The sequence below is a fragment of a genome, unplaced genomic scaffold, assembly GCF_019419815.1.
Source record: "Pyrus x bretschneideri cultivar Hongxiangsu unplaced genomic scaffold, Pyrus_bretschneideri_v1 Contig29, whole genome shotgun sequence".
Lineage (NCBI taxonomy): Eukaryota > Viridiplantae > Streptophyta > Magnoliopsida > Rosales > Rosaceae > Pyrus > Pyrus x bretschneideri.
The window spans coordinates 1,954,752-1,977,113 of record NW_025999601.1 but is presented as its reverse complement, the minus strand read 5'-3'; the positions used below and the strand labels follow the sequence as shown (position 1 = coordinate 1,977,113).

The following is a 22,362-nucleotide window of genomic DNA, read 5'->3' as shown; positions in this document are numbered from 1 at the left end:
TTCCTGACCCGACTTCGGTCCGCGTCCCTTTTCGTTTTCCGACGCAATTTTGGCCGTTTTTCCGACGAATTGCGAACATTTACCACCACCATTCATCACCTCGGACCTTACTCTCCATTTTACACTAAAGATCGACTAGGTTTTGGCCCCGTATCACGAAGAACGGAACCGTGGGTTCCGGGGACACCACAGCGGCGAATCTGCCATTCCTGCTACGATTTCTTTCAATTTCCATCACCAATGTACTTCCATGGAGCTCAGGAACAATGCCCATTCATTGGTTGGAGCGTCGGAGTCGATTTGAGGACAAGTCAAGAAACCCCCAATTCTAGGGTTCCGGCGGTTTGTGGCCAGTTTGGGGTGTTTTCCGGTAAAATTGGCCTTGGCCGTAGGTATAAAGTTTACTCTACTCATTGAGATCTTCATTCCTGTATATTTTGGTAATTTTTGGAAATAGTTGGATTTCTTCGGCGGCCGCCTGCGGCGGCGCGTGGCCAGGGGGCCGTCGATGTCACTCTTAGGCTAAATTAGATGCCTTGAGCTCAGTTTTGGTAATTGTATGACTTAGGTTGATGGTTGGAACCTAAATTCTCTACGATACGTTAATTGGTAAAAGTGTGAATCAACGATCCGACCGTTGGATTATCACCAAACTTTAACATATGTGATATGGTTATTACCTTGATTTCTTATATTGTTATCATCTGTGAATATGACTTGGTTTTATAATGTGGCTTCTATTAAGATGTGATTATATATATATATATATATATAGCCTTAGACCTATGTTCATTAAACATGATTCGGCTTGTGTACTGATGATGATCGTGATATGTGATTTTACGTGCATATTTGAAGGGTGGTTGATTTGCATAGATGGTATGATGTGATGAAATGTGAGTGACTTTAATATAAGTTAATATGAAATAGTTTTATAATTATGTTTTCTATAAATTGTTAATTTTTATATTTAGCCATCGATGTAGTTATATGAAGTGGGATTTGACGTGCATATTGGAAATATGGTTTGTTTTGTTTGATTAGCTTGGTTTAATGAAAGGTGAGGGCTAGTAGTGGACTGTTAACCATTGTCATGGGGTTTGTTGCTTCGAAACATGTGTCAACGCTTGTGTCATTATTTCATTCTTGTTTCGTTGAGTATTTGTGACTTGAGTAACTTGATTCATGGGTTGTTTCATTGATTAGTTGTTATGCATTGTGCTCTACAATTCCATTGAGTGATGGTTCAGAATCATGTCTTGGTTTGGATTCCGTTAAGTGATGGTCCAGAATCGTATTATGGTTTGGATTCCGTTGAGTGATGGTCCAGAATCGTATCTTGGTTTGGATTTCGTTGAGTGATGGTCTGGGATTGCATCCCCCTTGGATTTCATTGAGTTTGGATTGAGATGGCTTCAAAGATGTAGACTTTGGCCGAACTGTGTCGCTCTAACCCTACTTTTCATTGTGTGTATGAGAATATGGTTGTGAGAAGTTGTGATTGTTTTAGACGAATCGTTGGATGTTTGGGGTGACTCCCTCGGAGTTTTCAAAAGTTTGGTATTGATTTCTTATGAATGATTTATATTCAAGGTTTATAAATTGTGATTGATGGCTGGTTTTATTGTTGTATCACATGCTTATATTATTGTCACTTACCCAAGTCTTGCAGCTTATCTGAGTGCCTGATTTTCCAGTGCACCAATCCCATAATGTAGGCATTGATTTTACATATGACAGTTCTGGGTAGATTACGAGAAACCGCTTGATATTTTGGTTCCATTGATTGGTTCGGAACTCGATATTGTTGGATTTCGTTGAGTGGTCAGGAATCCTTGCTCTTGTTCATTTCCTTAATGGGATCTTAGAGTCCTAAATTCGAGTGGATGAGAATTACCCACAATAGATATTGTGAATATAAATTAGAATTACCATGTTTATTACTCATAATCCAAGTGGGGAATTATATAGAGTTCCTTAGTTAAATTCGTGAAATGTTTTGTTTCGCATTGCTTGATTAACGTAATTAAATGCTAAGATTGTACATCTTGATTCACGAATTGATTAATTGACGGAATTGTGGAATGACGTTGGATATGAGTGTTGTTATTATGATTATTTTAGTTGATTAAATTTCTAGAGAATAATATTGTGCTTTGTAATTCTTTAATATGTTACATGCTATGAATTGTGATTTTATGTGGGAACGTGATGATTTATGTGATGGATGAGGTGGAAATGTTATTCGTCTTGTGGGATTATTATGTTGGATATCATTGTTATGGTTATGACTAGACTTGTTGATAAATATGGCGAGCGAATATGATTGTGCTTCGTCGTTTGTTCTTTGAAGGATTGCATGAAATACATTGTGATATTTTGTTGGGACATAACGATTTATGTGATGAATGTTCGAGTATAGTGAATTGTGAACTACGAATGACTTGATCCCTATTGAAGGTACGTAGGTAGTCTAACGAGGAGGTTAGATGCAGCCATAAAGTATACAAAAAAAAATTGCTATGTGATTCGATTCTCGATTTTGATTCGCCATGTTCCTGAGGCGGGGTATGTGAGAGATACAAGTAATTGGGTGACGTCACGTGTCGATCCTAGACGTATGTTGGGATTGGGGCGTGACATGAGGAGTCTGATGAATAAGCTGGAGTAAGGCGCAATAAACAAAATAGAGCAGCAGCTATGGTTGCGGCCATGGTGTGTCAGCCAATTGAGGAACAACCTTAATAGGGTGGCTCTGTTGCTGGTCGCTCTTACAAACCACGAAACAGAGCGATGACGTATGCCAATATGATGAACAACTACTCAACCCCAACTCAGTGTACACAGAAGAGGATTTCAGACGTTGCTTTCGGATGAGGCATCATGTCTTCGAGCATTTACTTCGTGATGTCCAGCAAGTCAATCCATACTTTTGACAGAAGTGGGACAGAGCAAGCCACCCTTGTTTTTGCACTCTAAATGATGGCATAATTCAATGGATGAAACCCGTGGTATGTCTGAGTTTACATGCCTTGATACTCTTGAACAATTCTATGACACAATTGTTCAGGTTTACAAAGGCGAGTACCTCCGCGAGGCAAATCAAGAAGATTTGGATCGGCTCATTCGCAAAGCTGAAGACCGTGGGTTTTCGGGCATGATAGGGTCATTAGACTACATGCATTGGGATTGGAAGAACTGTCCCATCGGATGGCAATGAGGCTTCTGCGGAAGGTCTAGAAAGCCAACTGTTGTGTTAGAGGCGGTTGCCTCATATGACACATGGATCTGACATGCTTTCTTTGGAGTCCCTGGATCCCAAAATGACATTACAGTTCTTGGGCATTCACCCCTCTTCAATCACCTAACGGAAGGTAAAGCACCTCAACTTGACTACTACATCAACGATCGTCAATACAATATGGGGTATTACTTGGCATATGACATCTACCCAAAGTGGGCAACACTTATCCAAGCAATTCCAAACCTTAGGAGTGACGCGGAAAAGTTGTTTACCTTACACCAAGAGGTATACCAGAAAGATGTTGAGAGAGCTTTTGATATTCTACAAGCACGGTGTAAGATCATCAGCAAACTGGCAAGAGTGTCGAGTCGAGAAAATTTGGACTCCATCATGATGTCTTGCATCATATTACACAACATGATGGTGGAGGATGAGTGAGATAGGTATATTGATGGATAGTTCGATGACAATCAAGATGATCCAAATAGGTCAAGAAGGGCTCATGCAAAAATATATGATGGGTCTAATTTCCTTTCAATCCAAGAACTAGTAGTATCTCTATAAATGAGTATGTGAGGCGCTATAAAATTATACATTCCCGTGCCACAAATAAGTACCTACAACAGGATCTTGTTGCACATCTTTGGGCCAAAAATAGCATGGAGTAGGCATTTAAGTTTTCTATTGTTAAATGTTTTTAAAAATGTTGTTTAAGTTTCATGTTGTTAAATGTTTTTTTTATTTTTATGTTGTTTAATGTTGTTTAGTATTGTTTAATGTTGTTTCATGTTACTTAATGTCATGTAATGTTTAATGGTTTAGAAGTTATAGGGGGAAAAAAAAAAGAATTTTTACAATTTTCAAAACAAATTTTGTTAAAAAAAAAAAAAATTACTTTTAAAATTTGGCCTACCATTCTTGTCAGTTATAACCGATAGGAATACCTAGCATTCATGTCGGATATAACCGACAAGAATAATGCAAAATCTAGCCCCGCCCAAGGCTGGCTGGCTGGCTGAATTGGGCTAGCCAGTTGGCCCTTTGGCCCTTTCAGATTTCGTGGGGCCCACGAGCCTTTTGGCCTAACCTTCGGTTGGAGACGGTTTTTGGACTATTTTTGGCCTTCTGGCCGTCTGGATCTTTTGGGTGGAGATGACCTTAATTTCAGCTATACGTCAATTTGTTCCCCGTGGTTTAGGTTTAGCTTGCTAACATATACACCCAATTTATTTCGATAAATCCTAACTCCATTGATTAGAAAACAATAGCTACCTGTTCTGCATTGATTGGAGAAAACAATAGCTACCTGTGCCATTCCCTTTCCTCTTTTGCATCTAATCCCAATTAATCACACTTTTCAATTGCCATGGCAAATGGATGTGGAATGGTACACGAATCATATTTACAAGCCACATTACTCATGATAATTTTCGTTTGAGTTCAAGACTTGTTTATATAGATGGATCTCAAATAAGGTGTTATTCTCTAAATAAGACATATGTTAATCTTTAAATACGACATACGCGGTGGGTTGAAGATGAATATCTTAATCACCATGGTAATCCACTGTTTTCCTTAAAACGTACGTAATATTTTAACTCTAAATAGTCGTTATACTTCATAGTAATCAATTATATTAATAGATGGTACCATAATTCAACAACATTGAGCATAAGTGATATTTTCTCAAGCTTTAATTCCATCGTTTAACAAATAACCAATGTTCTACACAAAAAAATTCATCTCAAATGAGTTCCATCTTGTAAATGATATAATCAAAATTAGTATTACTTTTCTTCGTAGAGGTCAATATGAATAAGTTTATCTAATGTCAAGTTTGTTATGAACAAAAATGTATTTGGTCAATAACATTGTGGTCAAGGGACATCGATCTTTTTGTATAGAGGTGATGAGGATAAGATAGATTTAAGGGGACCAAAAAGAAAATATTGGCATTAAGATACGTTAAACGTGCGACCCTTCCCTTCCATTTTCTTGTATAATTTTGTATTTTGCTTGATAAGGTGGTGTAATCTTAAATAAAAATATGATGTTCTTCTAATAAAATTAAAAATAGAGTTGTAGTAATGGTTTCTCAATTAAAAACATATTACCATAGGTCTCTCAACTAATCAAAACATGTAGCTATAGTCATTTTCGTCAACTCCATTAGAACTTCCGTCAAAATGAGTCATATGTCATGCACGTGAGGCTGAATAAAGAGGCAAATATGGAAAATTGAATGAGAAAAATTGTATCAATGGTCCCTCAACTTTAATCAAACTAGAGAAATGGTCCCTCAACTTAAACCCAATTGTAGCAATTATCACTCCAACATAACTCATTTTGACAGAATTTTGAAGGAGTTGACGAAAAGAACCATAACTACATGTTTTGATGAGTTGGGGGGGGGGATCAATGGTAATAGATTAAGGAACCATTACTTTAATTTAATTAAAGTTGAAGAACCATTGTTACAATTTACTCTTAAAAATATTGGCATTATGATACGGCGAAATGTGTTGGGGATCAAAGCCTTTTGTCGTGTAGGTTAATATTATGGACCAATCCAAATTGGTCCCTGGTTAACAATTATAGATATTGGGGCCATACATAATAAATACGAAAGGTATTTTTTTTATTATTTAAAATGATTTCTGAAATTGGTATAACTCTTTATTTTGATCTCTGATAGTGAAAATTGGTATAAGTGATTCTCGAAGTTGTCTACTATAAACCATTTTGGTCCTTTAGTGAAAATCTATCAATATTCTTGTTAAATTTTCATGTGAACGACCACGTGACGATCTTTAAAAGCCTATTTTTGTCAAACCAACCCCTCTACTTAAAGAGAATATTGACAATTTTTTTACGAAAGAACCAAAATAATTTATGGTGGACAAACTTAGGAATGAATTCTATATATTTTCATTATCAAAGACCAAAATGAAGATTTACGATAATTTTAAAGATTATTTTAACTAAAAAACAATATTTGTAATCAATCAACTTTTACACACACACACACACACGATTAGTTTTTTTTTTTTTTTTTTGTTTCTTTTTTTTTTCCTTACTTTTTGTGCGAAGACATGAGAAACATCTTACATATGGAATATGGATCTTCTCCGGATCCTCTTTGTGAGGATCCCGGAAATTCGTGAATCGTGTCCGTTCATAGTATATCATATGGTCAGTTTTTGTCAGACCCTATTTGTGTTTAATTTTAAGTAATAAAATTTAAAATAATTTATGACCGCATGATGTACGATGAACAGACATGATATACGGATTTCCGGAATCTTCACAAAGAGAATCCTTATTCTTACATATGAGTACAAATACAGTGGCAATTATCATTTCTAAATTATTATATTCCCTTTTCTAGCTAAAAGGACTTGAATAGTGAAAAATTATCACATTTTGATTTTGTGGAGGAGTAATTTGAGTTCATAAACGAGTGGAGAGGAAAGCATACCCTTATTAAGTGTTCATTGAAAAAACACATTTTCCTTTTTTTGAATTCGCTTTTTAGTTTTGTTCGGAGCAATGTTATTTGAGGACATAAAATTAATACATTTATTGACACTCTGCAATACATGTGAAGTCTACGTCCAATTCTATAATAGACTGTATTAGCAAGCAAGTGTGTTAAACTTATGTGTCTAAATAAAAGTTTTTTATCATATTTTTTTTTATTTTGTATTTTGATTATCCTTGAGCTGCTCAATTACCTTTTTTTTTTTTTTTTGAGAATTGAAGACTAAAAATCTGGATTCGAACTTGAGTATATAAGAGAAACACATTATTCTAGTCAACTTTTTTTTTGTTTTGGGTGAGTCGAGCTATAACATTAGTAAGTAAATATTAGCTTAATCACTGACGGGGTTCGAACACACGCCGTCATGTAAAGGCACAATATCTTTCCACCACTGTGGTAAAGGGCCACTTGTATTGTTCTAGTTAACTTAATTAACTCTAAAATTGTGTTTTCTTTTGAAATAAGTTTATTTGTTTGTTTCGATTTTTGAAAATAGCAAATGAGATTTTTACTTAATTTGTGAGTATTTGCTACCCTGCAGGCATTAAACCTCTGCATTTAAACCTCATGCAGCTGCATCAATCAAAAGCATATCCAGAGAAGAGATGCTACTACTCAGGCAACTTTAATGGCCAAATTTCTTGGCAATGGTGATACTCTTTCTACTCCTCACTTCTTCTATGACATCACTAACATTGTACCTTTTGGTTTCATCATCTTATTAGTTAAAACATCAATGTGTCTTCCATGCTCCATATATGTGAAATTTCTTGCAAAAATCAGTCACATGCCAACATGTTAGAAACACAAAAATGACTGATTTTAGGTAACGGGAGTGACCGTATTTTATGATTGTAACAATTGGTCACAGTATATGATACTAGTCTTTTTTTGGCCATAGCATGCAACTGGAAGACTTTACTAAGACAAAAACTGATTGTCAAGAACATAGAGAAGATAGAGTGTGCAATTGACCATATTTAGTATGAATAGTACATGGTCATTAGGCAGAGCAGGCGGCTCTCCTAGGGTTCCATCTAGGATCCTTGGGCAAGAGGATCGGGTTGGCCCTTGTTAACAACACAATGTACCATCTCCCTTCAGACTTTTAAACAAAAGAAAGAAAAATCCTTTTGTTTTTATTTTGCATCCATGTATAAGTTATTTCTTGAAAAATGATTTTCGGACACCTCTTTTCTTATCTTATATGCACCCGTTCTTATTTATAATTTTCGTGTTGATAATGACGCGTAATTGTCATAGGTCAGGTAATATAATTTTTTATACAATAATAAAAATATGATACATGTAGCGTTACTCCCAATTGTTCCGTGTCAAAACAATGAAACCGAGTGTATGTGTGGCCTCCACAGTCGACACCGGCCAGCCGGTGGTGCACTCTTGGCATGCATGTGTGCTGTCAAATGACCAAAATACCCCTGAATTTTTACAAAGTTGTGCCATTTGTCCAAGGGTGTTATGGTCATGGTACACGGACAAGTAAAAGCGGGGAACAAAACAAAAGAAAAGAAAACAAAAACATAAAACTTGTTTAATCTCCGAAATTGATGATGTTTGACTGACGTGAAATAACGGAAATGCCACTGGCGAGTTAATAATACGTTTGACGAAGGGAGTTGGAAAACGCGGGGTTCGAACCCAAAATACCAAATAAGTCCACAAAGAAGATGGGGTCGAGTAAATGAAAAAGTTTGAAAAAGCCTTCCCACTCAATTAAATTCTTTAACTTTTAAATCTTCTTCTTGTTGGAAGATGATCATGGAATTTAATTACGCATTTAATGATGTGTCATCTTCGAAAATTTATAAAATGATAATTTAAAAAAAAATATTTTGTTGAATCTGGTGAAGGTAAGATGAATTGATGATTTGATCAAAAGTCAATGGAGTCTGTTTATACAGGCATGCAAGGAAAGAAAAACTAGAAAATGATCATACCACCATGTTATAGTACCAATTGAAATAGTGTTTATTTTTTACTAATTGTTTTTGACGGTTTTGTGTGCGGATTCTTTCATGTGGCGGATTATAAAGTGATTAAATTTCTAATTGCGATGATTGAAGTTCTTTCGACTTTGGAATGATGGTTGTATTCCTTTGCTGCTTCTCATGCCCATATATCAACCAATGTTGCGGCATTAGATTGAACAAGCTGACCTTATTTTTTGCTTTTATCTTTATTTTAGGACCCTCAAATTTAATCCAAAATGTTTTCTTGAAGTTTATTTCTTTTCTTAATATTCTAATAAAATTGTTATCGTTTCACTTTAAAATTACTGGAATAATGCCCTTATGCATCATCAGTCTCATTCTTGACTCTATCAAATAGTTGGAATTGTCACACTTTATAAAGTTGTATTGTGACAGCTACTACCAATTCCATTAAACTTTTTGTTAAAAGTTTAAACTCAACGTGTGAAAGGTAACTTTTTTTTCTTTTTTTATTTTTTTATTTTTTTTGATAAATTTTTTCCATTGAAACTAAAATGACTACTTTCAATTTTAGCACACTAATTTTGAATTAAGTAGCAAGCTTTAGTCGCGCGATTTTGTCACTGCGACTGTTGATAGAGCGATGCGATTGTTTAGTCAGGTAGCATTGATTGTATGGCCAATTAACGTGAATCGATCAATTTATGTCTCGCAGTTGTTGGATTAAAGTCCAAGATGTTAATTAACATTTATTGTGAAGCCTAAATACAAATGTTTAATTAACAAAACCCTACTTAATGATGTGAATCCAACATATTGTTCTCTCTAAACAATAGTCAAAGGCACAAGGCCTCACAACCACTTCATTACACAATTTACATCACACCCACTAAAAAAAGTACCCAGAGAGAGAGAGAGAGAGAGAGTAGAAGGGTATGAGTAGAATTCAAGTGGACCACTTTAATTGATGACAGGAGCTTTCAAGTTTCCAATTTTCACAAGGAAAGGGATCCTCTCTGGATCCTTTCCACCTAATCATCCTCATCAAAAAATTCGAGTCATTGAAATTTGATCTAACGGCTAAAAACATGGGCCCACTTTAAAAATTATAATAATTTTAGCCGATCAAATTTTAAAGGCCCGGATTGTTTGATGAAGAAGATTAAGTGGAAAGGATCTAGAGAGGATTCCTTTCCTTTTCACAGAACGACCATTCCTCCTCCATTAATACACCCTTAATTAATTAATTTACTTACTTTACTGTTTAAGTTGCTGTTGCAAAACAAAAGAGTATTTATCAAATATAACAAAAAATTAATCCTTAATTTCAAAAATGCCACTTCCTATAAAATCTATCAAATATATCTAAAATTCTACCTAGATAGACACAAATACCCTCAAATTTAACAATCAAATAAATTAAAGGTTTTTTAGCCAAAATGATTCGTGACATTGATATAACTCCTTCATCTGGTTTTTAACAATTAATGATAATTAATAGTAGTGTTATTGAATTTGTCTATCGTGAACCATTTTAGTTTTTTTTGAATTTGTCCATCGTGATCATTTTAGGTTTTTCGTGAAAACTTTGTCAATTGCTACGTTAGTATGATGATATGGCACCACGTGGGTCTCACAATACATGTGGATTAACTTTAAAAATGATTTTTATATTTAAAACTAAAAATGATATTAGTAAGAAAAAAAAGCGTTGAAGGTATGATTGAAATTATACTGCTCCCACTTACGATAACGGTAGTAGTGCTCAATGTCGATGATGAGAGGGTCGAAGTGGAAAGGATTGTGGTGGTGGAGTGTAGAAGCGAAGGTGAAGTTGGACCGGAGTTTGAGGCGACAGTAACTAAAAAGCTTTTGATTTATTTAATTGTTAAATTTGAGAGTATTTATGTCTATTTAAGTGAAATTTTGGATATATTTGATTTTTTTTATTTATAAAAAATGATATTTTTGAAATTAGGAGTTAATTGTTTGCTATGTTTGATAAATACTCGTTGCTAGTAGAAGAAAGAAAGAAAAATCAGACCTTGTTAAAGGAAATACGCTGCAAAAACCACGCGTGGTGGAGTCAATGCAAAAGGAGGAGAGAGGGCCTCTTGGTCATTGGAGCAAGTTCTGTATGGAGCACAGCGTCTTCAAAGAGGAACAACAATAAGACCAAAACGATCACATTTTCCGACCGTGTCGGTGCTTCTTAGGACATCGACACGGTTCTTCTTAGGCCATCTCCAATGCACTCGAAAGTTTGGACCTCTCCAATGTATCGGTGCTTCTTGGGCTTAACTCACCACTATTTCTGGACTTAAATACAAGCATAGTGGTGTTGCATAACCTAATGTGATAGGCGATAATTCTTGTTACAGATGAACTCCACCTGCCACATAATGTGATTTTATTAACATTAATTAAAGAAGGCGAGTATAGTTAATGGGCATTAATTATGATTGATTAACGGGTTCCGGGATATGCTTATGTATAAAGCAAATATGCCATTTTATAAACTGAGTGCTTCGCAGAAAAGCACTTGAAAATGCTTCGTGAAAAAGCACATGCTAAAAAACTTTCACTCATCTAGAAAACGCTTTTAGCCCTTCCAGAAGGAGTGCAAAACAGACCCTAAATACATAAACTATGGCTTTGGAAATGAATGGCAATCAAGGATCATGATCCTGGATACTCTAAAAGGAATGCCTGTTATGTACCAGAAGAACAAAAAGAAGAAACAAAAACATACAACGCAACGAGTACAAAATTTGCAGAGCTGATTAGGGCATTGTTCATGGTAATTTAATACGTTAACCCTAAACCAATCTACGAAAACAAGGTTTCTCCAAACAAACTAAACGAGAAGAGAAACAGGGCTCAATTTGTGATAGCAGGATGGCACAAGCGACACGGACAAAATGATCCTAAAAGGTCTTGCAAACATTTCAGACCTCAATCCGGGAAAGATAAAAACATCAGGAGACAGAACGGAGCCATTTGCGTGTGAAAAAACTTATAACCGTGTGTTAAAAGGATTCTTTATGCAACTGCTTTTACATCTGTGACAAATGGAAATGCAAACCTTTCGAAGCTGAAGCAACAAAGTGGTAAGTTACGAGCCAACATCACCTGCTAATTCAAATGCGTATGACAAAAATGACGATTCGAATTTTATTAAATGAACAGAACTATGGCACAGGCAGTAGTATTACAGAATATAAAGGGATATCACCATGAAAAGGGGCTTGCTCCTAGCAAAAAAATCTCGTTTTCCACATCTTTTACCCACTGACAAACCCGGTTGCAAGTCTTTATTGCCAATGCCTGAAAACCGGTACGATTATAAGTTGAGAAGGCATCTAAAGAAAATAAACAAAATGCACCTAAGGATAAATCCAAATCAGCTTGAAATGGCTTCTCCAAGAAATATTAATTATAGCCAAAACAAAAATAACATGAGATTAAAATCTTTTGTCAAAGGATAAAAGTCCTAGCCAATTTTCTCCCAGGAGCCCTGACATTCATTTTCTTCAAATTCTTTCACCGGCTTCATTTCACATTATTGCCGTTATTTATTACTTTGCTACAAGTTCGTATCTTCTAAGGTGTTCTGTTTCATGATTTCTCCGTTTGTCTATGAGTGTCTCCAATCCCATTAACTCGGTTTGAGATTTTGTTGGCCAATTGGTAATAAGCAGGTCATACCAAACGTTGATAACCAATGAGTTGATTACGCTTGTGACAAGCTCTAGCATTGCCCATTTATTCTGCTGCTTAACCAGAAACACATTTCAACACCTATCCTATGAGATAAACACTATAATGCCCTTCGGATAAGCAATCATCTTTCTGGCCTTGCATTTAGCCCAACGGTTCCCACAAGTGATAAACCTCATTCAGAAAAACCCCTTTCTTGTCAACTCATCCCTAAATCTATATTCGGTTTATAGAAATGGGAAAACGAACAAATTCGGACGGAAGGACAAGGATTTGCATTTATTCCCCTTCACTGGGCCCATGATTTGCAATTCACTCAACATGGGAGGTTTGGCCGAGAAATGAGGCGGCAGGAGAGGGGGGGGGGGGGGGGGGGGGGGCGGAGGGGAGCGGGATGGGGTGAGCAAATTATATTACTTAACATAAACTGGGACCCACGAATTTTACTAAAAAATTTTCCCTCCCTTTTTTCTAATAAAACCAAACAAGGCAAGTAAAAAGCATCAATTCTTTCCCTTTTATTCCCTTTGGCAGATGTAAAAGTGGACAAGAATTGCATAGTGGAAAAGGGTAGGAAACAATAAAACTTACCTTGTCTGCAAGTGGATCAAAAGCTGCATAAAGCTCAAAGTCCTGGGTGACCCAGCATAGTAAAACTGACAAAACAAATGATCATATAACTCCATCAGGTAAGCATCATCAAGCATGTCAACACAAGTTTGATGTAATCGAAGCAAATGTCAACCATGGTATCCTATATAAAAATGTAATGTGCAACAGTAAAAATGACGCACAGTAATGATCAAGCTTGATTACCATAGGTTTTTTTATTAATTACAGTCATAAATGTCAAGGGATCAACTAACAAACGGCTAGCTGAAAAACTATGACTTCAAAATACCTTGAGTACTGGCCTACTAGATGCTGGTCTTTTGAAAAAACGACATCAATATTCAAGTTTGAAATAGTACAATCATACTTAAAACACCAAAGTTTGGACTATGTAGCAATGAGACTCTGTCAAGAAAATCAAAAAATTTCAGTGTTTCAACTTTTCCTTTCTGCATATGTATGAAGCAGCATGTATTCAAAAGTACCGTAGTTCTCATCTCTTCTAAACTGGGTTTTGTGTGGCCCAATTCCTTTGTCATGCATGGAACAATAAAGCTTCTGGTACGCTCTGTATAATCTGCAAGAAGAAGAATTAATTATCTTTCTACAACAAAAAGTGACATACGACTTCATTGTGGGAGATTCAATTTTATGCTTAAATGTACTGTTAAGATTCAGCTGTCACCTTTTCTGCTGACGAGGACTACTTATTGGTGGTGAGAACTCAGAGGATACATACTGATCCAAAAATATACTCCGATATATAAAATGCCAAAGTCCAGCAGGACCGCCTACGCCAATATATGGTTCCCTGAATCTGTCAGGAGAATCTGTTGGAACTGTATGTTGACCCAAATGAGGAGAAAAAGATCCAGAACGTGGCAAAGGATCAAGAGGCAACTCCTCAACACGCATCCCACCATCTACCATGGATCTCTGAATCTCGCTTAGTACACTGGACTTTAAAAGGACCGATTCAATCCGAATCCTAAAAGATCAGAGACAAAATTATGTAGGGAGAAAAAAAACTGGGCTAAAAAGTTACCAATCTATGAAATGGGCTAGGATGTTGCCACATGAACTCCTACAGCACAAATATCATTTTTTCAAACTAAATTTATTGTATACCTGCAATCCTTGAGATGATAAAAGGCATCTGAACTAGTAGTAAGCAACATCAAGTATGTATCAACCTGCCACAAGAAAGTGTATTTTGTCATGATATTTTAAGTAGACAAGCTTAACATGAGGCAAAGTATATAATGTGTACACTTAAATTTACACAAGTCATCAACCTAAGTGCGACTCACATCAAGATAATGGACATAAGCGTACAAAAATGCCATGGGATTATATCTAGGCAAGCAAATTGGAGAGAAAGATTCAGATGTCCTGCATTAAGACAAAAAGAAGAAATTAATACAACTATTGCAGCAGAAAATGTCTATAAAACATAATCACCCACAATTGAAACCATGGTAGTAGAAAAGAAAGTACCATATACTTTTTGTGTATGATCCTGTGCTTTAAAATGGGACATCTCGTGATTGGAAACTGACACTAGTACATGGGATTGGAAATTGAAACTAGTAGCTGGTTAGTATTTAGTGTATCATATCGTACTAGTTTCAATCCCAGATCCCCTGTAAGTTTCCAAAAGGAAGACATAACGCCTATTCAATTTAATCTACTTGCCTAAATGATTCTGATGCCATGACAAAGTTGGAAAGCAGCAACATGTCATCAGGATGAAGAGAGGCCTTTTGAGCACCAACAAGACTGATAACCTGCAATCCATTTCAAGTTGTTACGGTGCACTAAGTTGTAAAAGATTTTTCAACTGTGCCATGAAAAATATTTTAAAAAAATATTCTTAAAAAGAGATTTCCTCAAGTATTAACATAAGGACAGAACCTTGTGCTTGCACATCAGTATTGTAAAGAGAACACCAGAATCGGCAACATCATGCAATATGGCACCTGCAGCTTGCCTTGTCGCAAAAGCAAGGGGAAGACAAGTGTATGCGTGAAGAAATGTGGCAGGATTCCTGAAAACACAGAAACAAGTAGTAGTTCTATAAGCATCTTCTGCTTTAGGTTTTGTAATTTTAATTTTTGGCATGTGTGAACGGAAATTACATTGGCAGCCTGTAATAACAGGACCAAGTAGAAAACATTAATAGTCATAACACAAACAAATAAATGAGAAAAAAACAGATATATATCATAATTTCAAGATACGATTGACTTTGCTTATGTAAACTTCATATTAAAGAGCATATTGGTCTTACCAAATTTTTTTCTAAATGCTTTTAGAACAAAAGGTTTTTATTCAGAACTTTTATACTATTTCAAAGTGAACAATCAGTTTAAAACAGACCAGGTTAGAAATGATTATAAAATTCAGCCTGGGAAGCAGCCCTTCACATAGATTGGATGATCTGTTACTATCACTACTACAATAGTTCATCACCAAAATAACAATATCTGTAATGTAGGGATACTACTTGTGCTCTTGCAAACATCTAAACATCTAAAAACAGGGACTATCATATGAGTTTATGGGATGGTTTTTCACACCAAAAGAAAATTCATATCCAAGTTAGGCATGCCAAAGGAAGCAGAGAAACAAACCAACTGAAAGAGTGGATGAGGGAAGAGAAGACAATATCTGTTCCTCCAAGCAAAGGTGTCATATCAAACTTCGGATTCTTCTCAAAACATCTATTTACTGACTTTGTAAGAATAAGTAGCATCTGCATCCACATACCGTGACTAATTAAATGAAGTGCAGTTACTAACATAGGCTATTTTTATTCTATAAAAGGGAAAGTACATAAACAATATTCTGGTTATTCAATAAATCACTAACAAATATGACCTAACAGTCAAACATATTAATGCATAAAGAATTTTGCGGAAGGGGAAGATCCAATGCTACCTGACCATAAATAAGTTCCAATTGCACCCTCAAAGACTCGTAAGGCTCTTCTGTACAGCTGATGCACACCAAGTAAATTGGTCCCTTGACAAGAAAAATCACCTGAACATACAAATATTTTTATGCCAATTTAATTTAACTGGTTCCATAAAGATAAGGCCTACAGCTGTGAGTTGATGTACAGTCAAATAATGTCATTCTAGACCTCCACACAAGTAACACCTAGGTATTTTCACGCACATGAACATTATTTTCAAACACTTAAGATATATATTTTAGCAAAAACATAACATATTTCAAGTCATATGAGAAAATTCAAAAAATACAAGCCAAAGGTCCCTAGTCAAATATGTTTTTATAGGATAACATGCAAATATCACTAAGACTTCAACATCTGCCCAAGACTGTCAGGATGGACAACACAGCTCCATCAACTAGTTCAAAACTAAAGTTATCTGTTCAGGGATGGTATACACAAGGACTCATGCAGGATTATATTACCAGGAAAATGAGAAGGCAGTTCTTATGATCATCCTAGGAATCATGGACTGTTAAAGAAGAAATAACTTGACGAACAAAATTTCACAAAAAAAGTAACAAAGCAGACCTGATGCTTCCCAGCCCTAACCAATTTGACATGATCCCCACTGTAAAACAATTAATGAACAAAATCAATGGACGTTTTCTACATAATTCGACTAAAGTACATCTGTAAGAGTAGACAAATAATCAAAATTTAAGAAATTGGAGGAGGGATTCGATTCAGAATGATTGAGACACGTACCCATTCTCCACGAAGGAAATTATGGCTTGTAATGTTGCTGAAAATCCTGCTAGCTTGTGTTCATCTCCATATCTGATATTAAGCAAGTAATTCAAAAGAAGACATAAATATATCACGAATGCAGAATATAGACTGGTAGTTGCACTCTATTTTGCATTTCTTGAAACAGATAGTCGAGTCACCTGAGACAAACCTGGAATATATTGGTTTGCCAGAGTGACTTAGTATGAAAAAGTGCTTCTTTCTCTTTCTCCATGATATGGAAGCATCATCCTGCACTTCAATTATAAATCAAACAGAAACATTGCAGTTATCAATGAAAATCACTTTGTCATCCAAAATAGCAGTGAAATTAAAGGGATTGGTATGGGGCTGAATTGTTTTATGAAGAGAAAAGAAGACACTGATGTGTTTTAATATCGCATAATTGATGACCAAACTTTAAGGACTAAAATACCACAACAATGAGCAATACACTAAGCATTTTAACTTCCTTTCTCTCTTTCAATATTCTCTATTATGCTTTTGTTTTGCAATCTAACAATGTTCAGAGATTTATTTCACCAATCCTAGAACTCTAGAATGCCTGATTAATACATCATACTAATATACAGTAGAAATCAAAGAATTGCATTAAAAAAAAGCCAAGGAAAATACATTAATCTTTTGACAAAAATCTGAAAATGGTATGACAAATCTAGCGAATACACAAGAGACCTGAACCCCACTTTGCATATAGGACCATCCTGCATTCAATACCAATTACTAATTATCTCAGCACATATATACACTATGTTATGTCACTAACCATGCTAGGGAGCAATCTCTTTCTCTATCAGATTGCAATCCAAGGCTTTCAGCTCTGTGACTCAACTATCATTCTCACACTAAACATATTTGATCATATAGACCAAAAAGTTACTAAGATCATAAGGACAAGAAAAGTTATCATTCAACATCTGTATGCCTTAATCAAGTGCATAAGTACATGCTAATATCTAAAATTGAGCAATAAACAATCTATTTACACCTATTTCAGTCAAGAAGAGCACCAAGGTAGCCGTACAACAATGTCTGATACATAGCACCTGCATAAGTAACGTATATCCTACATTTGTCTAAGGCAACTAATTGAAACAACACACCTACCATACAAATCTTCTAACAGTTTGAAATTAGTGAAATACACAAACATACAAATGAATCAAGTCTCGAGCTTTTTCCAATACCATTTCCGAAAGAAGTCCGCAGGGAAATTACCTAACTCTCTTCCCAATTTCTCTCTCAATCATTACTTTATTTTTCAATACTACACTTCATGCACAATTAAAACTCGCTTTACATTCCATGTCTCATAATGACCAAGCAATTCAACCAATGCAATAATTGTCACACAAATTACACGGCCAAGGAGTTGTTAGAACGCAATACCTCATCGATATGTCGTTTCCCGGGCACCCAAGGGGTTTGCGAATCCGAAAACCCATCAGCAATCTCATCGTTTCTCACTTCCAAAATCTCATCAACTCCAGAGCCGGCACCACTACTGGCACTACTACTCCCTCTTTCCCCAGCATACCCACTGCTGCTGGGGCTCGACGGCCCATCAACCTCCAGCTCCGAATTGGTCCTCGCCCACACAATACCACCGCCGATTTCGCCACGTGGCAAGCCCTCGCTCGCCTCCTCCACCTCAGCTAAACCAGGAGCAACCGAATTAGCCCGGACTTCCTCCTCCTCGTTCTCGATCTCGTGGCGGTTGTTCTCCTCGGCCGATCCATGTGCGACGCCATTTGCATGGCTGTCGGCCTCGGACAATGCGAGGGCGGCCAATTGGTCTTCCGGGGGTTTGGGGATAGGGTTAGGGTTTGGCTCCCAGGCTTCGTCGCCGGAGGTCGAAGTTCCCGATTCGGAGGACATGGAGAACTAAAAAGGATTTGGGAATTTTGGTGAATTTTTGCGAATTTTGGTTAGTGAGAAATTAGGGCTCCAATCGAGTGTGCTTAGAGAGAGAGGGAGGAGAGAGAGAGAGAGAGAGGGAGGGAGGAGAGAGAGAGGGGTTCGTCTACCAGTCGTTTGTTCTGTCGTGTCCTCTGCTGCAGATTACTCCATTTCCAACGCGGCACTGACCAGTAGGTGGGGGCTCCGAGATCCGAATTGAGCCTGGCGCGTACTGATACGGGTCGGTTTAGAAAGTTCGGACTTTATACGTTTTGGGTTGGGGCGGGTTGAAGGGATTTTTGGACCAAGCCCAAAGCTTCTCAAAATTGTAAATCAGTTTAACACAATGGGCTTGGCCTCACAATGATAACTAATAAATTAGGTTTTCTCTCCTGCACATATGTGCTGTGCCCGTGCCCCATTTACAACAAACCTCAGCCCTCCTATTATTTTTAGCAAACGATATTACATACATTAAGGAAGAGAGGGTGCGCTCAACCTCACAATAAGCTATCAATAATGTAATTCAAATTCGTTTTTGATAAGAATCAAACTTAAGACCTCACTTACAAGTGAACAAGAATACCACTAGACCGTCAGCGTTCCATTTTTAGGATTTGGACCTGAACTTCATATATTGTCTAGGACATGTTTTTTTTTTTTTTTAAGTACAACGACATATTTTACACTAAGTGGAAGGGTAGTTCGGCTAAGCCACACAATGGGCAACCTAATTTGATATCAAATTCATCATCCAGGAGATTCAAACCTAAAATTTCTCACTTATAAGTGAAGAGGAGACATGTAATAGTGCCATCATCATGCTGGATCTTCCTTACAAGCTATTGCTTGGCTACTTTCCATAATAGGCCTTGATGGGCTTAATGAGGCTGTTGGGCCATGCTTGCCTTGAGCATGTGTAATTCGCGAGCCCAACAAATGATTGCTAGCCTGTGGTTCGTATCTTTCTCGCAAGATTTCGATGAGAAATCTCGTCGAAAGACATCTCCTAATCCACGTGTAATTATCTCATTGAATAGTAAATATAGGCCCTAATAGGGTTCCAAACAACTGTAGGTATATATTTGACTAGTATATGACACAACGCATAAAGATCTCTCATTTAATAGCAATAACATTAGTAAGTTAAATATTTAGTTATTGAGAAAAAGAATTCAGTAGAGTTTAAACTTGAACCAAAATACATAAACATTATTAATTTTCGCTATCGCAGTAAAGTGTCAGCTGATTAATCAAATGATTCAAACTTGAAAACTTATGAAAGAGACATTTAAAAAAAAACGAAAGAGACATTTAAAAAAAAAATGAAAGAGACTAGAGGGCTAGGAGAACGCGGGAACTTAAATAAAACGGGTGCGGGGGCTCGTATAAAGTAAACCCTATATATGTAGTCCCACCACTAAATAATCAACGGTTGAGATCTTTCCAATCTTCTTTTCAAAAAGGAAACTGTTGCCTAAGCTTTTTTAGCCATCCATTCATTTGTGTCAAGACAACGTCGATCCGTTCTTAACGCTCGCTTAATGATGAAATAGTCCTTGGCTTTATTCACCAAGTATTCAACGCCTTCCGTCCTTATTTGTCTATTAGTTATGAGTGTTGCTACTTCCATCCCAATGTCTTATTTCTCCACCACTTCAAATTAAATATTTTGTTTACAAATTTATTCTCGGATTTTTATCACAAATAGTCCATGAAATTGACCATCACCATCAAGATGGTCCCTGAAATTGAAAATCAATTAATATAGTCTCTAAAAATAGGTGTCGTAAATCAATGTGATTATTTCATCACAATTATGTTAAAGATTATGTTAAGTGCTGATGTGGCACATAAATGGATCCCATAAGTCTTTTTTTTTCTCACAAATGATCCTTAAAATTGACCCACAACATCAAATGGTCCTTGAAATTGACTTGCGACATTAAAATGGTCCCTGAAATTGAAAATATATCAATGTAGTCCCGCAAGTAAGTGTCCCAAATCTTTGAAGTAGGTCCTACTAGGAGAAAAAATTTCATTGTGCAAAAAGGTATTTAGACAACTTTTTAATTAATTACTAAACTCGCATTAGCACATAATAAATTTTTTTACAGAATTGTGACGGAATGATCATATTGATTTGCAACACCTATTTTCAAAGACTACATTAAATGATTTTCAATTTTAGGGACTATCTTGATGGTGTGAGTCAATTTCAAAGACTATTGTTATAAAAACACATATATCTTGTATGGCCCATTTATGTGCCACATCAGCACTTAACATAATTTTAAACAGAATTGTGACGGAATTACCACATTGATTTGCGACATCTACTTTCAGGGACTACATTGATTGATTTTCAATTTCAGGGACCATCTTGATGGTGAGGGTCAATTTCAAGGACCATTTGTGATAAAAACTCTTTATTCTCTTGCAAAATGACTTTAAATGACCTAAAAAAAAAAAGAATTTTGACAAAGTAAGACCTAAAATATCTTTCTATAGATAATATAAATTCAATTTTAAATATCAAATATTTATAAAAAAAATAGAGAAAAAAAGGAGGAAGAATACTAGCAGAACCCTGCCCAGATCGTCCCCTACATCCCTTTCCATTCTTTTTCTTCTTCTTCTTCTTCTTCCATATCCACCGGGACAACCACTGCTTTGGTAGTGGTGCTCATCGTCGTCCTCCACTTCTTTCATGCGAAGAAAAAACTCACGGCTAAAACACCCACTACGAACCCACAAACCCATTATTTGCAGGCCAGCCTCCTGCAGATCCGGGAAGAGGCGACCCATGCCACTCCTCCATATGCGCAACCCGACTGGAACGTGTCGCCTTTTCCATACGTCGTGCATGCGACATACTCTCTCGTCCAAATCCAACCCACGACAAACTTCTCCAACTAGGATACAAAATGACATCTCAAACTTTCCCATTGGTATCACCAAAAAATTTCCATTGATAAGTATTACTAGGCCCAATTCATGATTTTTTTCCACAAATTAAAAAAAATTAATTGTTATTTTATCTTTTATTTATTGTTAGGAATTTATAATATGACAGAACTACCCATCTAAACATGGTTGAGATTGTATTTCATTGTTTTTACTTTTAATAGTGGGTGACAAAATAAGTGGGGTGGGGAGATACGAAAAGGGGTGGGCTTTAGTAGCATGGTTGAGATTTTCTTGACTTTTTTTTTTTTTTTTTTTTTTTGAATATCTATGAATGTGAAAGTAATAAATAAATAAATGAAAAAAACACAACTGTTCATGTATTGTTGTTTAATTTAGATACAATGAAGTTTATAAGCAAAAGTGTTGTTTATTGCATTTTTGCTCTTCAAATTTGATCTCGTTAGCATTATTACTTCATTCAATTGGTTGTTCAAATGAGAAGATGTGTATGAACCGAATAAAAATTAAATTCAACTTCGTTGATGAATTGAATATATAACATTAAAAAAAAAAAAAAAAAAAACTACAAAGACGAAATTATGCTACAAAAAAATACACAAGCACGAATATGTCTTTGCATCGACTTGAACCAATTAATGCCTCCAAGCTTGAACTTTAAATTCATGTAGGTATTTTTATTTCTCATAGTATTTTTTGG

General features: G+C 36.0%; 1 protein-coding gene across 2 annotated transcripts; it reads right to left on the bottom strand.

The window, feature by feature from the left end:
- Positions 1–11,888: 11,888 nt before the first annotated feature.
- On the bottom strand, positions 11,889–18,920 carry LOC125479491 (vacuolar fusion protein MON1 homolog). 2 transcript variants are annotated; one of them, XR_007260053.1, is made up of 15 exons: positions 18,225–18,920; positions 16,987–17,066; positions 16,794–16,865; positions 16,617–16,656; positions 16,010–16,111; positions 15,703–15,824; positions 14,984–15,116; positions 14,765–14,856; positions 14,380–14,461; positions 14,198–14,262; positions 13,755–14,057; positions 13,555–13,646; positions 13,359–13,474; positions 13,049–13,113; positions 11,889–12,064 (listed from the first exon to the last, which is right to left on the bottom strand). XR_007260053.1 is itself a non-coding variant. In XM_048588857.1 (14 exons), exons 1-14 carry the CDS (start codon positions 18,711–18,713, stop codon positions 11,969–11,971), a joined length of 1,833 nt encoding a protein of 610 aa, XP_048444814.1. In that variant the 5' UTR covers positions 18,714–18,918; the 3' UTR covers positions 11,889–11,968. The 2 variants fall into 2 exon arrangements, 1 of the variants encoding a protein (XP_048444814.1); XM_048588857.1 differs by lacking the exon at positions 13,359–13,474 and having other exon boundaries at positions 18,225–18,918.
- Positions 18,921–22,362: the final 3,442 nt, after the last annotated feature.